Source organism: Prosopis cineraria, unplaced genomic scaffold, assembly GCF_029017545.1.
Source record: "Prosopis cineraria cultivar Desert tree isolate PC_DT_omini unplaced genomic scaffold, ASM2901754v1 PC723, whole genome shotgun sequence".
In the NCBI taxonomy this organism is placed as follows: domain Eukaryota; kingdom Viridiplantae; phylum Streptophyta; class Magnoliopsida; order Fabales; family Fabaceae; genus Prosopis; species Prosopis cineraria.
In genome coordinates, this window is record NW_026556048.1 from 7,479 (window position 1) to 25,265 (window position 17,787).

Sequence of the window (17,787 nt, forward strand, 5' to 3'; positions counted from 1 at the left end):
ATCTTCCAGAAAACTTCTCTTAATTAATTCTGACAATCCTCGAATTAGCCATATATAAGAGAAAAAATTGATGATCCATGCTTCTGAAATCAGTTTATGGTCTTACTTCTTCTTTTCTCTTTGTCATTGTTTTTGCAAAAAGATAATTCCTTTTTAAAGAAGCCCAGGTGCAAGCTTTATGCACATATATGAAGGGCGCAAACATCAAAGACAGACACAGACATCATTGAATTAAATATTTCAAAATAAGCTAATAATAATACAACGCTTGAAGATCAGTTGTCCAAAAAGAAAAATAAAGATTAAACTAACAGGTTTCTTATGCAGAAACCCTGGTTCCAGTAAGTTCAACTTGTGTTACTGCTTCGTTTATAGCATCCATCACTTGTAGCTTTCCCCTACTCACTGCTTCATCCATGGGAGTCCGCTCATAACTGAACAGTAATATGAATTTGATTATTCAATTATTATTATTATTATTATTATTATTATTATTATTTTGGGTGCCGGGATGGGGGGCAGATAACTAATGTTGATTAATGGTTATAAGGGCATAATAGACATTACACAAATAGGCCAGTGCAATGATTTAAACTCGATTTAAAACCCTTCAGACTCCCAAACTGGAATGTAACATACCCATTTAAAACACCAACATTAGCTCCTGACAGTATCAATTTCTTCACCACCTGTAGAATGTTTCTTGTTAACAAAATTGTGGACAGTGAAATCAACAAGGATATTCTACTAAGTAAAGATAGTAACTACCTCAACATGTCCATTGAGACAAGCCCAATGAAGTGGTGTATTCTTCTCTTCATTTGATGAATTAACATCCTGATAACACGAGCTTCATAACCTTAGATGTCATATTCCACCCCTTACAATTATAACGATCCTTGCCCAAATATAATGGATCTTAAGGAAGCAATCAAATATAAAATAAATATAAGCAGGTATGTAAGGAACCAAAGATATGCCGTTAAAAAGTTTATTTGCAAGTCACAAATAAGTGCAAAAGATGCCACAACTTCATGAGGTTAACTTGTAAGTCATGAAATGATGTATAAGCAGTGCAAAAATTCTACCATGATACACTTCTATTGGGTTTCCTAGGAAACAAATCAGCTGCTCCATCACTGGTCAACCCAACTCAAACTCAATGACTTTTGCTCAAATCCTTATGAAACAAGACCCAGTTGTGTAATTGTAAATGCAAGGCCTGATTACTTTCCAATTGCTACATTGGTGACGTCTAGGCTCAAAAATAATTGCGCAAGAATCTAAGTGGCGGTAAGAACCTAAAGCATCAATATCAATCAATATATATTACAAAAGTAACATCCACTTCCCCGTTGTGTTAATGCGTATGTTAAATTTGTAAATTTTAGGTCATGTCCCCCTTTTCTCTTCCAAACAACTTTTCTACCCATTAGAAAGGAAGTTTTCAAACTGTGTGCATTGCTTGAAATTTTTTTGTTATTTTGGGCAAGCTTACAGAAGCAATACAGATCAAAAGGGACCACTAACATTAAGTAAATCCACAAACTACTAAAACATGATAGGTTAGAGCACATCTGGTTTTCAACGGGGCAAGGAAAATGAGGTTTTTACTACTACCCACTGAAATAACGATAGTTATTGTTCTCAACTGCAAATTAGTCATATGCATCATATTTCAAGCAACATTGACAACTTATCCACATAAACTCTGCAGCCCAAGTTCCAAACACGTTCAAATAGGTAACCTTTAGATAAGTAACAAATACATTCTCTGAATAGATAAATGAACAGGATAGAGTTCTTTTAAAAGACGAGTCTACATGGACTGCATACTAAAGTAACCTCGCTTAGGATAAGTAGGGTGTGATGTGAATAATGCCCAATGCTATCAATTAAAATAAAAAAGAATATTAAAAATGCAGTTTTCAGCCTTTGAAATTGGAGCTCTATTCATATCACAAGCTTTACAATTTTTCAACAACATAGTCCTTACATCCTATGAAATGTTTTATCCAAAATAACGAGCACAAGTCATTGAGAGATAATCAAAGGGCTAAGTGCACATGGAATATGAGTTAATAGCTATAGCTATAGGTGTTTCTTAATCATCAATGATGATGCTACGTAAAACACAATGTGACATCATAGAATTGTCCTGTGAACATGATAATGATCACTAAGACAACATGTTGACAGGATAAACAAATTAGGTACTCCAGAAGCCTTCTCTCAAATTTAAAAAATAAGCTATTTAAAGTTAAAATTTTCAAAAGAAGAAAATACATATTTGGGTAAAGAAAAAAGATTTCTTACCACTCCTCTACTGATTAAGTAGTCCACAATGTCAAGATGTCCATTGGCAGCGGCCATGTGAAGAGCTGAATTCAAACGTTAAGGAAGCAAAGTCAGAAACACATGCAAACGTTCATCCAGTGTGAGCAGTTTTTATTTGTTTGTTTTTTTTCCTTTTCAATAATTGTTAGTATATTGTACTCCAAAACTGTTATTTTCTTTTTTTCCCATGTGATGCTAAAATTCTCCTTGTTCCCAAGACATGGACATTTTCCATAAAAACTTCGCCGTCTCATCAGTTGCAACCTTTAAAATTTACCATTGCGACATAAACTCCATTTGTTCATCATTTTCAATTTAATGTACTCAACACTTGCTTCAATTGTATAATAAATTGTTCAAATGGAACTACTACCCAGAAAAAGTTACCAACCCGTTCTTCCTTGTAAATCCTTGGAATCAAGGGGAACACCAATAGAAGCTAGGCTCACAAGATCATCCATATCATCATATCGTGCAGCCTGTTAAACAAATAGAAGTTCAGATTGTTACATTCATTGCTGACGAATCAGCCTGTTTCATAATACAAGGGAACTTAACAATGAAGAAAAAGGAATTCTCAGTTTCTAACAATGAAGAAGGCGTGAGCAAGGCTAAGAGAAAGTAACTGATCAACGAAACTTACCTCAAGCAAGGCATCTATATTCTCCTCCGTCAATGCAGCTGAAGTATTCTGTGCTGTATTTGGCGCCTCCACTCCCATTGGCGACAGATCAAGCAAGAATAGCAAAAACAGATATTTTCCCCCACCTATACATTAAACAGAGCTTCATTTAAAGGGAGAGCGAAGAAGCATGTAAAGAAAGAAATTTACCGAAGTGATGATTCACGTGATAGATTGAAGGATGGAAGACGAGTACTAACAGGAGAATACGGTGAAAGGCTAAAAGCAGTGCCACGGAAGCTGGGGACACCGACGCCGACGACAGCAACGGGGACGGAACGGCGAGGACTGGAGCCAGGAGTGCGAAGAAGTATCGGGAATTTGTGGCCTCGGAATTTCTGAAGTGGCGGACGAAGAATGAAGATGATTAGGATTAGGATGATTTTAGGTCGAAATTAATTTTAATAAGAAGAAACATATGCGTAATAAGAAAATATTTTGTATTGAAAAATAAATAAATAATTTTCTTTTCCTTTGTTATAATAATAAAAACCACACACACATGCATATATTTTAGAAGTAAAAAGAAAGATTATAGTCTCTCCATATTTTCACTTTTTATATTTAAATTTAAATTGTTTTTAATTTTTTAATTTGAGGAGGAATAATCTAGTAATTTTCCCTTTTATTTTCGATACCAGATTTTTTTTTAATATTTTGCAGACTAACAAGAAATAGTTTATTCTTTTAAATATTCAGGTTTACTAACAAGAAATAGTTTATTCTTATTGGACCTGATATGAATTGGGCTGATCCAGACATAAGTTTGGAAGGCCCAAATAGAGTTCCCACGTAAATTCTCAGATGTATATAAGGATAACATAAGATAAAAGCATGGATCATGGTTGAAAGAATTATATTATTATCGTTTAAACATGAGATCTCATGTTTAAAGTCATATAAATGCAAAAGTTATCTCTCGGAAAACATTCCCCAATTTGACTCGAAAATGTTTAAATTTAACTCAGTTAAATAACCATATAAAAGAAAAGATCACAATATTTCTGCCCATGTTGCAGTTTTTTTTTTTTTTTTTGTCTACCAAATTTCTGGTATTTACCCTTCTTTTCTGAGAAGCAATTTACATTTTTATTCATAACTTATAAAAGTCACTCCTCCATTAAAAAATATAAGGTATTTTTTTTTGAAGGGTTGGAGGTTCAAAAGTGTTTCAAAGTGTAATCATTTTATATTTATTTTAAAGTAAAATATCCTTGTAAATAAAGATAAATATAAAAAAAAGTAAAATTTGATTAAAAATATTGTACATTTTTTAATGGAGCAAGTATGATTTATTAGAGTTTTTTATATTATATTTATATTTATAGATTGAAGCCCAACTTGGTTTAAGCATAGTATGACAATAACGTTAAAAAATCACTATTATAAATGTAATAATATATAAAAAGTGTAGAATTATGCATTATTCATGACTTTTGAATAATACAACCTATTTTGGGCTGGGCACGAATATGTAGGACCCATTTTAGTTTACATGTTAATTTAAAGTAGTAGCCGGCAACATGTGTCTTAATTTTTTGTTGACGAAACAATAGGATGAAGTAGGAGTGAGTGTAGGACATTGAGATAATAAATTCTAATTACAGTCACGAACTCTATGTTATAAAATACTTCTAATTATCTTATCAAAATTAAAAAGAGATAGTTAATTTATTGATGTTGTTTGAAAAAGAAAAAAATAATTTCCCAATTTATCCTCATGAAGTGCACTATATTTGAAAATATTTTCTCTCTTCTGCTATAACCTTTTATTCTATACTCATTGAAAGTTGTGAAAAAAGTAAAATTAGAAGGAAGTAATTAATGATACATTTTTATGCAAATTGACTAAGACCAGAGGGAGTACACACCATACACTGAAAAAACAACAAATTTACTGCTTATATTTATTTTGAGCAAGTATTTTTTGCCTAGAGACACCCAAGCTATTATATCGTCTAAATTTCTTTATCTCGAATGATTATGGATACATCATCAATTTGATGCATTTCAGATTTCAGCACTCACAATTAGATTTCAGAAATTGAACATCACCAAAATAATATTGGGAAGGTGGTAATTAACTCCCAAAATCTTCATTTTGTACATACAAGGCAAGAAATGAACAAATCGGTTCGAATCACAACTTCGTATCATATTGATTGCACAAAATTATGAACAAAACAAAGTAGTGGGAAACTAGTATTGACACATTCTATAACTACATAAAGATATAGATCATGGCCAAGAATTGTGGAATTATATTAGAGTCAACTCTCAAGTCTCAAGTTTCTATATTACGTTGTTATAATTAAACTAAGAAAAATGTTGTGGCCAGTCATCAAACAAATTGCATCACGTCGATCATTGATCCCAGAACTTATGAATAACACTTCATATCTATATCTGTGTGTGTGTGTGTGTGTGTGTGTGTGTGTGAGACAAGATCTTTTGATCTATCAGTGTACAATTCTTCCCAAAAAAAATTATATATCATCATCTATAGATCTCTGTTCTGAAATCGATTCATATACATTTTTCTCTTTTTCTTTCCATTCTAAGCCCAAGAACCTGCATGGCGAAAACCTAACCTTGTACTCCGAAATGGTCTCAAGCTTGGGTGACCAATGCTGATCCTTAGACCTCACAAGCTGATCATAGTGCTTCTTCAACTCGGGAGTACTACACAGAAAGCTATAGTTAATATCACCATTACGATCTGTTTCTTTGTCATTATTTCCATTAATAAGCCTCGTGATGAACTCAGGCTTCACCTTTATCAGAACCCTCCCATTGGAGCCCTTTATGTACTCAAAAGGACTAGGGTTCTCTCCAAACTTGATCGGACATGGTGACGACGACGACGGCTTACTGGTTTTATTAGGGCAAGTTGATGATGAACCTAGGACTGCGAGCCATGCCGGCGAGAGGGCCTTGCATGCTGAACGATCTATGGGAAGAATGAAATAGGTTTGGCCTGGCATGAGCTCGTCGTCTATGGCTAACGACGGCACCGGGAGGCCCATGAAGAAGGAGTCAGCGTGGCATACCATCTTGTCCGGGAACTCGAACATGATCTCGCTAGCGACGTGTTTTCCCGTCAGGAACCTCGTCGTGCCTTCGCAGAAGACAAGTTTTATTGAAGAAGACGACGATGAAGTAGGGTTTTGCTGCACAAAACAAGGTGTCAAAACTGCATTTCCCATACCAGAAATTAGGGTACTGATCTGAAACTTCAGTTAGATCGATTTCTCAGTGGGGGGAGAGAGAGAGAGGGTTGTTGCAGAGAAAGGAGAGAGCAAGAAAAGGATGTATATAGATGGAAATGTCGACGTTGAGAAAAAAAGGGGGAGGGATTGACTCTTATAAGGTCAAGGTTTGTTTTAGCATTTAAGGTTTCGTGGGGTCGGTGGTTTTGGTCAGCTATGGCGGTTTGAACATGTTGCTTCAATCTGTCGCATTGCCCTCGTGGTACGGGGCTGCTTGCTTGTATCTATATGAGAAATACTTAAAATTTACGATCTGTGTAATTAAAATATTTCAAATAATTTCAAAAAAATTATATAATATTTTAAATTAATTTTATTTTTATAACATAATGCACATTTAATTTTTTACTTTTTTCTATATTATCATTAATATTTAAATTAATTTAGATTTAATACCATCTAAATGTAATATTTTTATTGAATAGACTTCAAATGATGTAGTATACCCAATCTACTTAAATATTTCTCATATCTATATATCCTATTGATAAATTGGGCATGTCATATCATTTGTAATTTATTTAATAAAAACATGACATTAAGATAATATTAAATATAAATTGATTCTGATATTAATGATAATAGAGTCAAAAAAGGCACGAAATTAAATATAAATTTTATAATAAGAATAAAATTAATTAAAATAATATCAAATAAAATTTTATTTAGATAAATTGGGGTATTCGAATGTCATGTATAGCTACAAGAATTTCTCATATTCTATTACAGTTGTTCTAGACTAATAATTTGAATATTTTATAATCATATTTGTCTAATCCTATATTTCTAATGTTAATGTATATATCAATTTTGCAACATCCTAATTTTTTACTAATTAAAACCTAACCAAATACCATGGTAAAAAAAATTTAAATCAAAAAATTAATTACCATGATATAAAGATTTAAAATAAATTCTTAAATTTATTTTAAAAACAATTATGGAGTAAACCAGTCAATCTATATCTTAGGGAATAACCTCAACTTCCTTAAGGTCAGAGCAATTGACTTAATAATACTAGACTTATCCTCAATTTTTTTAAGGCGGCAGAAGTTGGAGGTTCAAGTTTAGGAAAATTTTAAAAGATTTTTTTGGTGCGGTGAGGAATAACTCAAATACCACTTTGAAAAAAACTAACCTTCGTTGCAGTGGTGTGTGTGTGCATGCGTGCGTGTGTGCTGTGCTCAATTAGACACAGGAACATGAGTTATCACAACAAATATAGCTAGCACACACACAAAAAAAACCTCAAGTTACTTGTTCTTTTTAAGCTTACGTGTAGCCATACAGCAAATTGAAGTAGTAAGAGCTTTCGATGAGAGTCTACAAAAAGACACCCACACATAAAAATATTAATATATAATTTAAAATTACTAAAGAATTACCTTAAAGCAACTATAAACTCAAAATATTCTTTGAAGTTTGTACATTTTTTTATAGATTAGTTTCGTTATAATTTATCTTTAATAATTTTTGAATGATTTAAAGTCTCTATTTATCTCAAACATTTATTTTAAGTATCAAACCTTATAAAAAATTTATATCTAAAAATTAAACTTTTTAAAAATTCAAAATAGATCTACAAATATTTTAGAGTAACTTTTGATCAACAAAAAGACCCGAAACTTCTAAATACATCACCTTCTAAATTTTTCATCTTCTTGAAACTAAAAACTAAAAAAATAGATTGATAAAATGCATAATTTAAAACACTTACATCATTTTATAAATCTTCAAAGCGCCTTGAAATACTCCCTCCATTAAAAAATATAAGGTATTTTTTGAGGAGTTAGATATTAAAAAATATAAGGTATTTTTAATCTTTTAAAGCGTAATCATTATTTTTTTTAAATGCAGCTATTGATAGTAATTTTATATTTATTATAGAATATTTAATAAAATAAATATAAAAAGATAAAAATAATTAAAAAATAAGTAATTATTTTATTAAAAAATAAAATTTAATTAAAAATATTTTATATTTTTAATCAGGGACAGTATATGATTATGCTAGTTCTATCCTTCCTCACCGCCCCCGGCCCTGGCTCTGTCTCTCTCGCATGCTCTCTTGTTGTCGGCGGCGGGAAAAAATGTGTTGTGCGTGCGTACATGATGACTTGGGCAATTATTTTATGGGTAAAAGGGCGTGGGTCATGGGCCCACAGCCAAGGCCGCCTTTTTTTTTTTTTTTTTTTTAATTTTCATTTTATAATTGCACACACTATATTATCAACACACGCGCGCGCGCTCTTACACACACGCGTTCTGACACACACGTACATTTATATATTTTTCTTTCCTTTTCTTTTTATTTATTTATACACAAACAATATACATTTATATATTTTTTCTTTTTTTTTATTTTTATTTATTTATACACACGTATTAAATATTTTTTTTTCTTTCTTTCTCTATAATTAATTTTTATCTCTTTTCTTTTTAATATATTAAATGATGGATATTTTTAAAAGTTTATATTTTTGTTTGGAAAAGATAAAGTTGTTAAGTGTATTTAATGATGTTTATTGGTATGTGAGATTTTGTCTAAAAGTGTCTTATAATTTAGGATAAAGAGAGTATTTTATATTATAATTTAAAATTATAAATAAATATATTTATTTATTTTCAATCTTTCATGCACTTGCTTATATTGTTGTTATTATTATTATTGCTCAAAGATAGATTCTTATAATTTATTATATTTTAGATAAATTTTCTTTTAAAAAACAAATTATTTTACTCTTTCTAAATTCTTAATCTTCAATAAATGTTCAATAATTTCTTATGTATCAAAATTCCCTTCCTACACATTGAAATTTTTTACAATTAATTTTTACCTAGAGATTAAAATATAAAATGTTACAGTTTTTCTTTTCTTTTAATAATTTTACCCCCAAAATTTAACATTATTATCAATATAGAAAACTTTTTTTTAATAACTATTCACACTATCTCTCAAAATTATCTATTATTTCTTTTGTTGTTAATAACTCCCCTAATCCTACAGCCTTACTTTGTGATCCCAAAAATTTAACTCTTACCCTTTTGATCTTTTTCTAAGATTGTAGTACACCAGATTCTAAGCATATTTCATCCTCAGTCCTCAAAAAAAAAAAAAAAAAAGGTAATATCACAACAATCATTCATATCACTACATAGTTAATAATAAAACAACTTACAAATTGAAACGGTAGCATTTATCATAGAATACGTTTATTTTCATTACATACTCTAGTTTACCCTATTATTCTAGTATGTTTAGAAGGGTTAAATATCAATTTGAACCTTGAACTATAGGTTCAAGGGCGATTTGAGCTGTAAACTTTAAAAAATATATTTTGAACCCTAAATAATTAAAATTGGAGCAATTTCACTCTTACCATTAACTTTCAACAAACACCTGCCAAATTCATTTAAAAAAATTACACTTTAGGTCTCAATTTGACAGACATTTATTTAGAATTCAAAATGCATATTTTTAAAAGTTTAGGGTTTAAATTACCTATAGACCTATAATTCAATATCCAAATTGCATATTAACCCTTGATATTGTTACAAATTTCCTAGGATATGAGATCGAAGAAGGAATTAAAAAAGGATAAAGGGACAAAAATACCTACAAAGTGATGAGCCATAGACACACACTATTCTAAAGTGAGAAAAAGGATAAAATTACCCTTAACATTACCCTTAACATTACATGAGTGGGTGCAAAAGTAACTAGACAATTAACTTCGACCTAACGCCGTTAACTTTGACGTTTAAATGCTGACCGTGCATGCCACGTGTCAATTTTACTGATGTTAACTAATAAAAGGGCAAAAATACTCACAAAGTCGTTGGCTAGGAGTAAAAATACACATGAAGTTGTAGGCCAGGAGTAAAAATATCCATAACATTACCAAAGTTTGTGCAAAGGTGACTAATCCGTTCAATCTTTTAAATGTTGACCGTTTAACTGATACTTAAGTAGAAGTTGATTTTTTTTGGTTGATATAGACAAAAAATATTTCCATATGAATTTTTACGGATGTTGATTAATCATCTTATGAGTATTAATAATGTTACTTTAGTAGGTGTAATAGTGACTAATTCGTTAAAATCAGTGCCACATGTTTCTTTCCATCGCCTCATATCTTGCCCCCTTCCTTTCTCTCTCTCTCCACTCATTTTTCTTGTCTACAAAACCTAAGATTCAATATAGTGAGATAGGTTGTACAAAATTAAAAATTGAGACTGAAAACAACTAGCTTAAAAATATTGTCATAATCTTAAGCAATTGCATTCATGATATGTTCAAAAATTTCAAATGGTTTTCACTACTGCTACAAAAAAACAAGCAATTTAATTTGATAGTTAATCAAAATAATATTTTCTCACATGATATTCATATAATGATTGATTAACCTTCAAAGAATTTTCATTTGAGAATATTTTTGTCTACATTAATAAAAAAAATAGTCAATTTCTACTTATATATCAGCTAAACGGTCAACATTTAAAAGATTGGATAGATTGATTACTTTTGTACTAATTCTAGTAATGTTATGGATATTTTTGCTTCTGGACTAGGACTTCGTGGGTATTTTTTCTCCTTTATTAGTCTACGTTAGCAAAGACTGACATATGGCATGTACAGTCAACATTTAAAGATTAAAGTTAATGACATTAAGTCAAAATTAATGGTTTGGTTACTTTTGCACCCACTCATGTAACATTATGGGTATTTTTTATCATTTTTCTCACTTTAGGATATTAGGTGCCCATGGTTGACTACTTTGTAGGTATTTTTTCCCTTTATCCATTAAAAAAAGGTAAATGATGATGATGATGATGATGATGAAACTATATAAAAGAAGGTTGTAAATTGTAATAATGAGTAAAGAAGTTTTTGGTGGAGATTATGGTGGGTATGAATGAGACAGTGTTGAGTTGGGTGGGTATGAATGAGTGATTTTTGTTGGGTGAAGTTTTGATAGGCAATCAGTGGTAGTAATAGGAGCATAACATAATCTTTCACTATAAGCGTACTTTCATTTTTTTTTCCTATTTGTTCTTTAGTGTAATGGAATCTCATAATAATATTGGTGAAAAAAAAAATATTATCATTCTTTGTTAGGAAAAAATCTAAAATATATTCCTCTTCATACACTTTTTTCTCTATCTCTTTATTTATCACAAAGGCATTTGGTTTTGTTTTATAAATTTTCATCTTCATCGATCAATTCAAACTAAGAAACTTATATACTCCTTCAAAATCTTTTCAAAAATTGATATAATATGCAAAATATACTTTTTTTAGTTACTGTTGAATTATTATTGATTAAAGTGTATTTTTTAAAATTCAAAAAGGTTATTGTCTAATTTTGATAGTTTAGGGGCGATTTGAATCTTAAACTTTTAAAAAGATACATTTTAAACTCTAAATAATTAAAGTTAGGGCAATTTGATCCCTACCATTAACTTTCAACAAACTTCTGTCAAGTTGGAGCCTAAAGTGTAATTTTTTCCAAATGAATTTGACGACGTTTGTTGAAAATTAATGATAGGGGTCAAATTACTCCAATTTTAATTATTTAGGGTTCAGAATGCACCTTTTTAAACTCTAGGGTTTAAATTGCCCTAGGACCTATAATTCAAGATCCAAATTGATATTTAACCCATGTTTAGAATTCCTTTTTTTCGATCAGAGAGTTATACAAGGGTATTAGACCCTACTGTTAAATTTCAGAGTATCAAAAATACAATTCGAAGGACTTGAGAATAATACCACATCAGATATTTGATAAAGATCTTCCTTGGCTAATCTATCTGCAACCAAATTAGCCTCTCTACTGCACCATGCAAACTTCATAGACCAGTCTCTACTCCTCATGTTTTGAATTTCATTTGTCAAGGTTCTATTCGGGTGACTACTCGCCTCATCCTGTTACAGAACAAATAGGATCTCTCTACAATTAGTTCAATTTCCATGTTGAACCATGACATGTCCTAAGCTCTCTTGAGAGCCCATATTACTCCCCAAAGTTTCGCACTCAGACTGGAACCCAATCCAATAAGATACATAAATCCTCTTAAGGTCTTCCTCGCGTGGTCTTGAGCTATACCGCCACAACCAGCAATACCACTGTTAGTCATGCAAGCACCATCAATATTGAACTTTATAGTTCCTATAATAGGGGCACGCCATAAGCTTCGATCCTCATCCATATTGTTCATCAATAATCTCGAATCTCCCCATCTAATCACCACCAATGCTTGAGCAAGTGTCGCTTGAGCACCAACAGCTTTTTGTTGAAAAACCCTCATATTTCTATTAATCTAAATTTGTCTATATAAAATAGCAAACTACACATCCCATCTATAGCCATTAACTAAAAACCTTTGAGCCATATTCTAGTCAATCCATTTCACATAATTCTCAATAGAATAGAATGTGTTGCTCCTTTCTATTGAAACTAATCTCTCCCAATAGCCTGTCACTAGATAGTATTCATGTAGCATGTGCATAATGTTTTTTGGTTAATCTGTGCATAGGGAGCAGCTGGTGTTCGTTTGTAGTCCTCTTACGGCATGAAACGCATTAGTCATAATCCTACCTCGACAGCATAACCACATGAAGGTTTTATTTCTCTGAGGTATAGGAGCTTTCTATATTTTCCTCCATAGGCTTCTTCGAGCCGTGTTACTAAGAGGACACAATCCTTGGTAAGCAAATTTTGGTGTGAACTCACCACTATTAGTCCATGTCCACCTTATCCCATCATCATCTGTTGTTCTACTCGTGCGAAAGATCTCCTTCACCACGCTTGATGGTAGGAGCTCTTCAAATTTGTTCTTGTTCCAGCTACCCGATGTTGTAAAATACTAATCTGCTATTTCCACACATACTTCGTCAAATACTAGAATAGTAGTATAATGAATCAAAGGTTCATGGTGAGGCAACCACCGATCTTTTTAAAAGCTGATACAGTTTCCACGTCCCAACTGCCATGCAATACTATTATTAGTGTCAGCCTAAGCATTGCATATTCCTTTCCAAGAACTAAACGCATGTCTTCAAAGCTCAACTTTAGGGATCAAGTCTTTTTCCACACTTATACTTTTCTCTCATAATCTTGACCCAAAGCGCATCTCTTCTTTTAATCAAGCCCCAGCCTAACTTCATCATGAAAGCCTTGTTTTGTCTATAAGCCTCCCTAAGTCCCAGTCCTCCTTCTTCTTTCCACTGACACATATCTCCCCTCGCGACTAAATGCATCTTCCTTTGGGTGTTTGTGCTACCCCATATGAATTGCCTATACTTTTTGTCTATCTTATTGCACGTGTTGGTAGGTAACATCGTTGATTGCATCATGTATGAAGGGATAGCAGCTACCACAGATGAGACTAATGTGTGTCTGGCAATTAGGGATAGAGAATTTTCCTTCCAAGCTAAGAGATGGGTCTCTATCTTATGCAATACATGTTGATACGAGGCTGTTGTAACTTTCTTATAAAGCAAAGGTACACCTAAATACTTTCCCAGATTCGGTGTCAAGCTGAACTCTAAAAAGTTATTAATTTCTTTTGCTTGTATTTGCCCCACATTCTCAGAGAAAAAAAATCTTAGATTTAGCATTATTGACTTTTTCCCCTGAGATATTACAAAAATCATCAAGGCAAGCTTTAATCATCCCGCTTGATCCAGACTAGCTTCAGCAAAGAGCAGGAGATCATCTGTAAAGAATAAATGAGATATTCTTATCCCATTTCTTTTGAAGCGAAAGGGAAGCCAATTTCCATTTTCTACTTCTCCTTGTATTAACTGTCCCAATTTCTCTATAATTAACACAAACAGGTGAGGGGAAATGGGGTCTCCCTACCTTAATCCCCTAGAAGATATGAATTTCTTCCCCTTCTCACTGTTCCATAACACTTGCATAGAAGCAGTAATGAGGCATTTGGACACTAGATCTACAAATTGCTTCGGAACATTCAATTCCTTTAAGCATTGAGTAACAAAGCCCCATCTGACTCTATCATAAGCTTTTTCTAAGTCAATCTTTAAAGCTATAAAGCCCTCTTTCCCTTTGCATTTGTGAAATGAATGAATAATTTTTTAGGCAATAATAATGTTATCCGTACTGTGTCTTCTAGGAACAAAGCTACATTGATTAGGGGCGATCACTTGTGGCAGGATAGTCTTCAATCTTGACGCCAGGACTTTAGTCACCACTTTATAGATAACATTGCACAGACCAATAGGACGGAAATATTTCATAGACTCTGGAGTATCAATATTCGGTATTAATACAATATTGGTGTCATTAATTTTGCCTATGAATTCAGGGGTATGGAAAATTTGTTGCACTAAGAAGAAAACCAAATCCCCTACCAAGTCCCATTGATTCTAGAAGAATAACGGATTAAGCTCATCAGGACTCAGGGCTTTAAGAGGCCCTATAGAAAAAAGGGCCTATTTTACTTCATGGGTAGTTATCTACCTTCCCAGCACATCTAATTCCTCTTTTGAGATTTTAGGAAATGTGCCTTTGAAAACAATATTATTTGGTGTAGGAGAATCCTCCGAATAAAAGCATGTAAAATAATCAGTCCCCATACCTTTCAAATTTTTAGTGCCATAGATCCATTCGTCATCTTCCCTTTTAAATACTTCAATCTGCTTTCTTCATTTGTGGGTACTGGTCATAATATGAAAATATCTAGTATTTTTATCACCTTGTAAATACCAATTACATCTGGACCTTTGCAACCACATAATCTCGTCTTATACTAATACTCCTTCCAACTAATTCCATAACCTACTTTGTTCCTCTTCCATGTTTCACGAGCTAGTAGCTTTACCCATGAGCTTTGAAATATTCTCAAGCTTATAAAGTAAATCAGCCTTGCGTTTATTAATGTTTCCAAACACGTGCTTGTTCTAATCAGTCACATTTGAGATAAACCACTCCACGTTCTCTTCCCAACTCTGAGACAAACTCTATGATCCCCTAATAATCGAGTTGAAGTCTTCATGAGTAACCTAAGGGGTGAAAAATTTGAAGGAGTATTCTTTCTTTGTCTTACCAGCATCTTGCCACGGTTTAGCAATATAGGACAGTGGTCAGACTTAAACTTGGGTAAGTGTATTACTGACGCATGAGGGAATGACTCGTACCAATCTGCATTAACAAATACCCTGTCAATTCTGCTTCGTGTTTGGCCACTACTCCACATATAGTTAGGTCCATAAAATCCCATGTCAATTCAGTCAGTACCAGTAAACCACTCTTTGAAATATCTGTTTGACCGAACTGATGTAGGAGAAAAAGAAACACATTCCTCATTGTGCAAAGTGGTATTAAAGTCGCCACCGATACACCATTTTTGCACACTATTCTCTTCTATTTGACATAAGGATTGCCATAGCGCCTACCTTCTTGCATAGCATGGGTTACCATAGATAATAGAGAGACCCGACTCTTCTCTGGTGCCACGATTAAAACACCCATAAATAACTTGATTATGCTTCTCCTTCACTTGAAAATCAGAATTCTCTCCCTAAAAACACCATATTCCGCCACTGAACCCATCAGCTTCAATATAGTCAAACTTTGAGAGGCCAACTGTATGAGAAATCCTTTGAGCTTTAGAGCTATTATGTCTAGGTTCAAGAATAGCTAAGAATTCAAGTTTACACTTACTTCTTATCGAGTAGTCTCAGGAAACTTCTCCCACTAATCCCTCTAGCATTTCATATTAGAATATTATTTACACTGCTATCCATATCAAACCTGTTCATCACTTACCGCATTGGTCCATTATGCATGAGCTACATGGCAGTCTCGAACTACCGAGATGCCCATCATATTTGCATTCTGATCACAAGAAAGTAGGTTCAAATGTATAAGGAACTCATTCGGTTTACCCGCTCCCGGATCTATTGGATCATCATCAACTTTCATGCTTTCTTCTTCAGACTCGGTGCTATCTTCATCCATTAGTTTCTCAGATATATAGTCCATATTCTTATTCATTCCATCTTCATGGTCCATCTCCATGTCGTTCTGGTCATTTAGCCCAGTTTTTGTAGATGCGTTCTTTAAATCCAGTCAAACTTTAGCCTATTGCAACGTGTCTATTTCGTTAGGTGCAGGTTACTTTGTTTCTTGTGGTTTAAGAGCTCCTAAGTGCTCAGGCCCATTTAACAGTTGCCTTAGCTGTTCAGTATCCTTATTGAACTTTGACCCTTGTCCATTTCTCCCCTTTGACCCGTACTGCTTGGCCGTATCACTGATCTCCCGAACTTGATTACTAATATCCATTAGCATATTACGTGCTATAGTGTTATGATGATTTCATTCATCCAATCTTCCCTCCTCAATGTCTAAAATAGAAAATCAAGATCTATATCCTTCAATATTGGATTTTGCTCAATAATTCTGCCTCTGCTAGTTGATATGATTTTTCGACCCACTGCTGCACTGGAATCTCCTTCTCCTCTGGACTATCATCCATTCTTCATAGCATACATCTGATTCAGCCACCTCCATCACCTCTTTACCGTCCTCCATAGCTCCCAGTTTCATATGAAGTATTATCGCTTTAGGATTCACGTTTACGCTCTCGCCTTTATTACTTGAGTTTCCCAAAGCTTGACCTTGCATCGTCTCTGGCGGTAGAGGTCTCACTGGACAATTATCAGCATCATGTTTATACCTACCACATTTCAAACATATTAGGTGAATACTTTCATACTGAATTCGTTTTTCTTTCCTATTGATGAGGACAATTGGTCTTAATGTAGCATTCAAATCCAGTTTAACACATAAGCGGGCAAAGCGACCTTTCTTCCTCTTTATGGTAGTTGTTTCCACCTTCAAGACATGATCAATTTGTGACCCCAAAACATACAATATGCCTTGATCATAATAATCCAAGGGAAGTTGAGAGATATGAATCCAATCAACAATCTTAGTAATCTTCTCTTCATTCGATTCGAAATTCTCTTTCTAAGGTTGAATAGCCAGATAGTGATCAAGGAGAAGCCATGGTCCACCAGTAAGCATAGAGTCATAGTCCTTTCTATCTTTAAACTGGACCACCTAGAAGCCTAAACCCACATCAATAACTTCAATATCACCATAACACCCCCACATCTGAGGTAGTTTGGATTCCATATATTCTGACCTGACCATTCTACCTAACAAAGTAACTATAAGAGTGTTCTTCCACTTCTTTGCTAGCCTTTCCTTCTCCGCCGGAGGAATGATCACATTCGGACCCCTCGTTGTCATCTCCACCGATACCCTCAATTTCTGCTTATCTCCACTCTACCAATCCTCCTATTGTTCCTCTTCATCTTTCCCATTCATGCATGTGTGTTTATAAGATTTCTAGATTTTACTTGTTTTTCGGTTCATATCAGCATCTGAGAAGCCCTTACCTCCTTCCTCCTTCTCGCCCTTAAATTCATCTCCTTCATCACGCATCCAAGTCTCTTCTTGAGGAACC

The 17,787-nt window shown here is 33.3% G+C and overlaps 3 protein-coding genes across 3 annotated transcripts; all 3 read right to left on the reverse strand.

Annotated features, from left to right (window-relative positions):
- Positions 1 to 223: 223 nt before the first annotated feature.
- LOC129298146 (ankyrin repeat-containing protein P16F5.05c-like) lies at positions 224 to 3,381 on the reverse strand. Its single transcript, XM_054936551.1, has 7 exons — positions 3,220 to 3,381; positions 2,981 to 3,105; positions 2,729 to 2,816; positions 2,317 to 2,381; positions 769 to 837; positions 640 to 689; positions 224 to 434 (listed from the first exon to the last, which is right to left on the reverse strand). Exons 2-7 carry the CDS (start codon positions 3,056 to 3,058, stop codon positions 320 to 322), a joined length of 465 nt encoding a protein of 154 aa, XP_054792526.1. The 5' UTR covers positions 3,059 to 3,105; positions 3,220 to 3,381; the 3' UTR covers positions 224 to 319.
- Positions 3,166 to 6,252, reverse strand: LOC129298144 (uncharacterized). Its single transcript, XM_054936549.1, has 2 exons — positions 5,554 to 6,252; positions 3,166 to 3,357 (listed from the first exon to the last, which is right to left on the reverse strand). The coding sequence occupies exons 1-2, from the start codon at positions 6,223 to 6,225 to the stop codon at positions 3,166 to 3,168; spliced, it is 864 nt and encodes a 287-aa protein (XP_054792524.1). The 5' UTR covers positions 6,226 to 6,252.
- Positions 6,253 to 16,724: 10,472 nt separating this feature from the next.
- Positions 16,725 to 17,570, reverse strand: LOC129298145 (uncharacterized). Its single transcript, XM_054936550.1, has 2 exons — positions 17,397 to 17,570; positions 16,725 to 17,285 (listed from the first exon to the last, which is right to left on the reverse strand). Exons 1-2 carry the CDS (start codon positions 17,568 to 17,570, stop codon positions 16,725 to 16,727), a joined length of 735 nt encoding a protein of 244 aa, XP_054792525.1.
- Between the last annotated feature and the right edge of the window lie 217 nt (positions 17,571 to 17,787).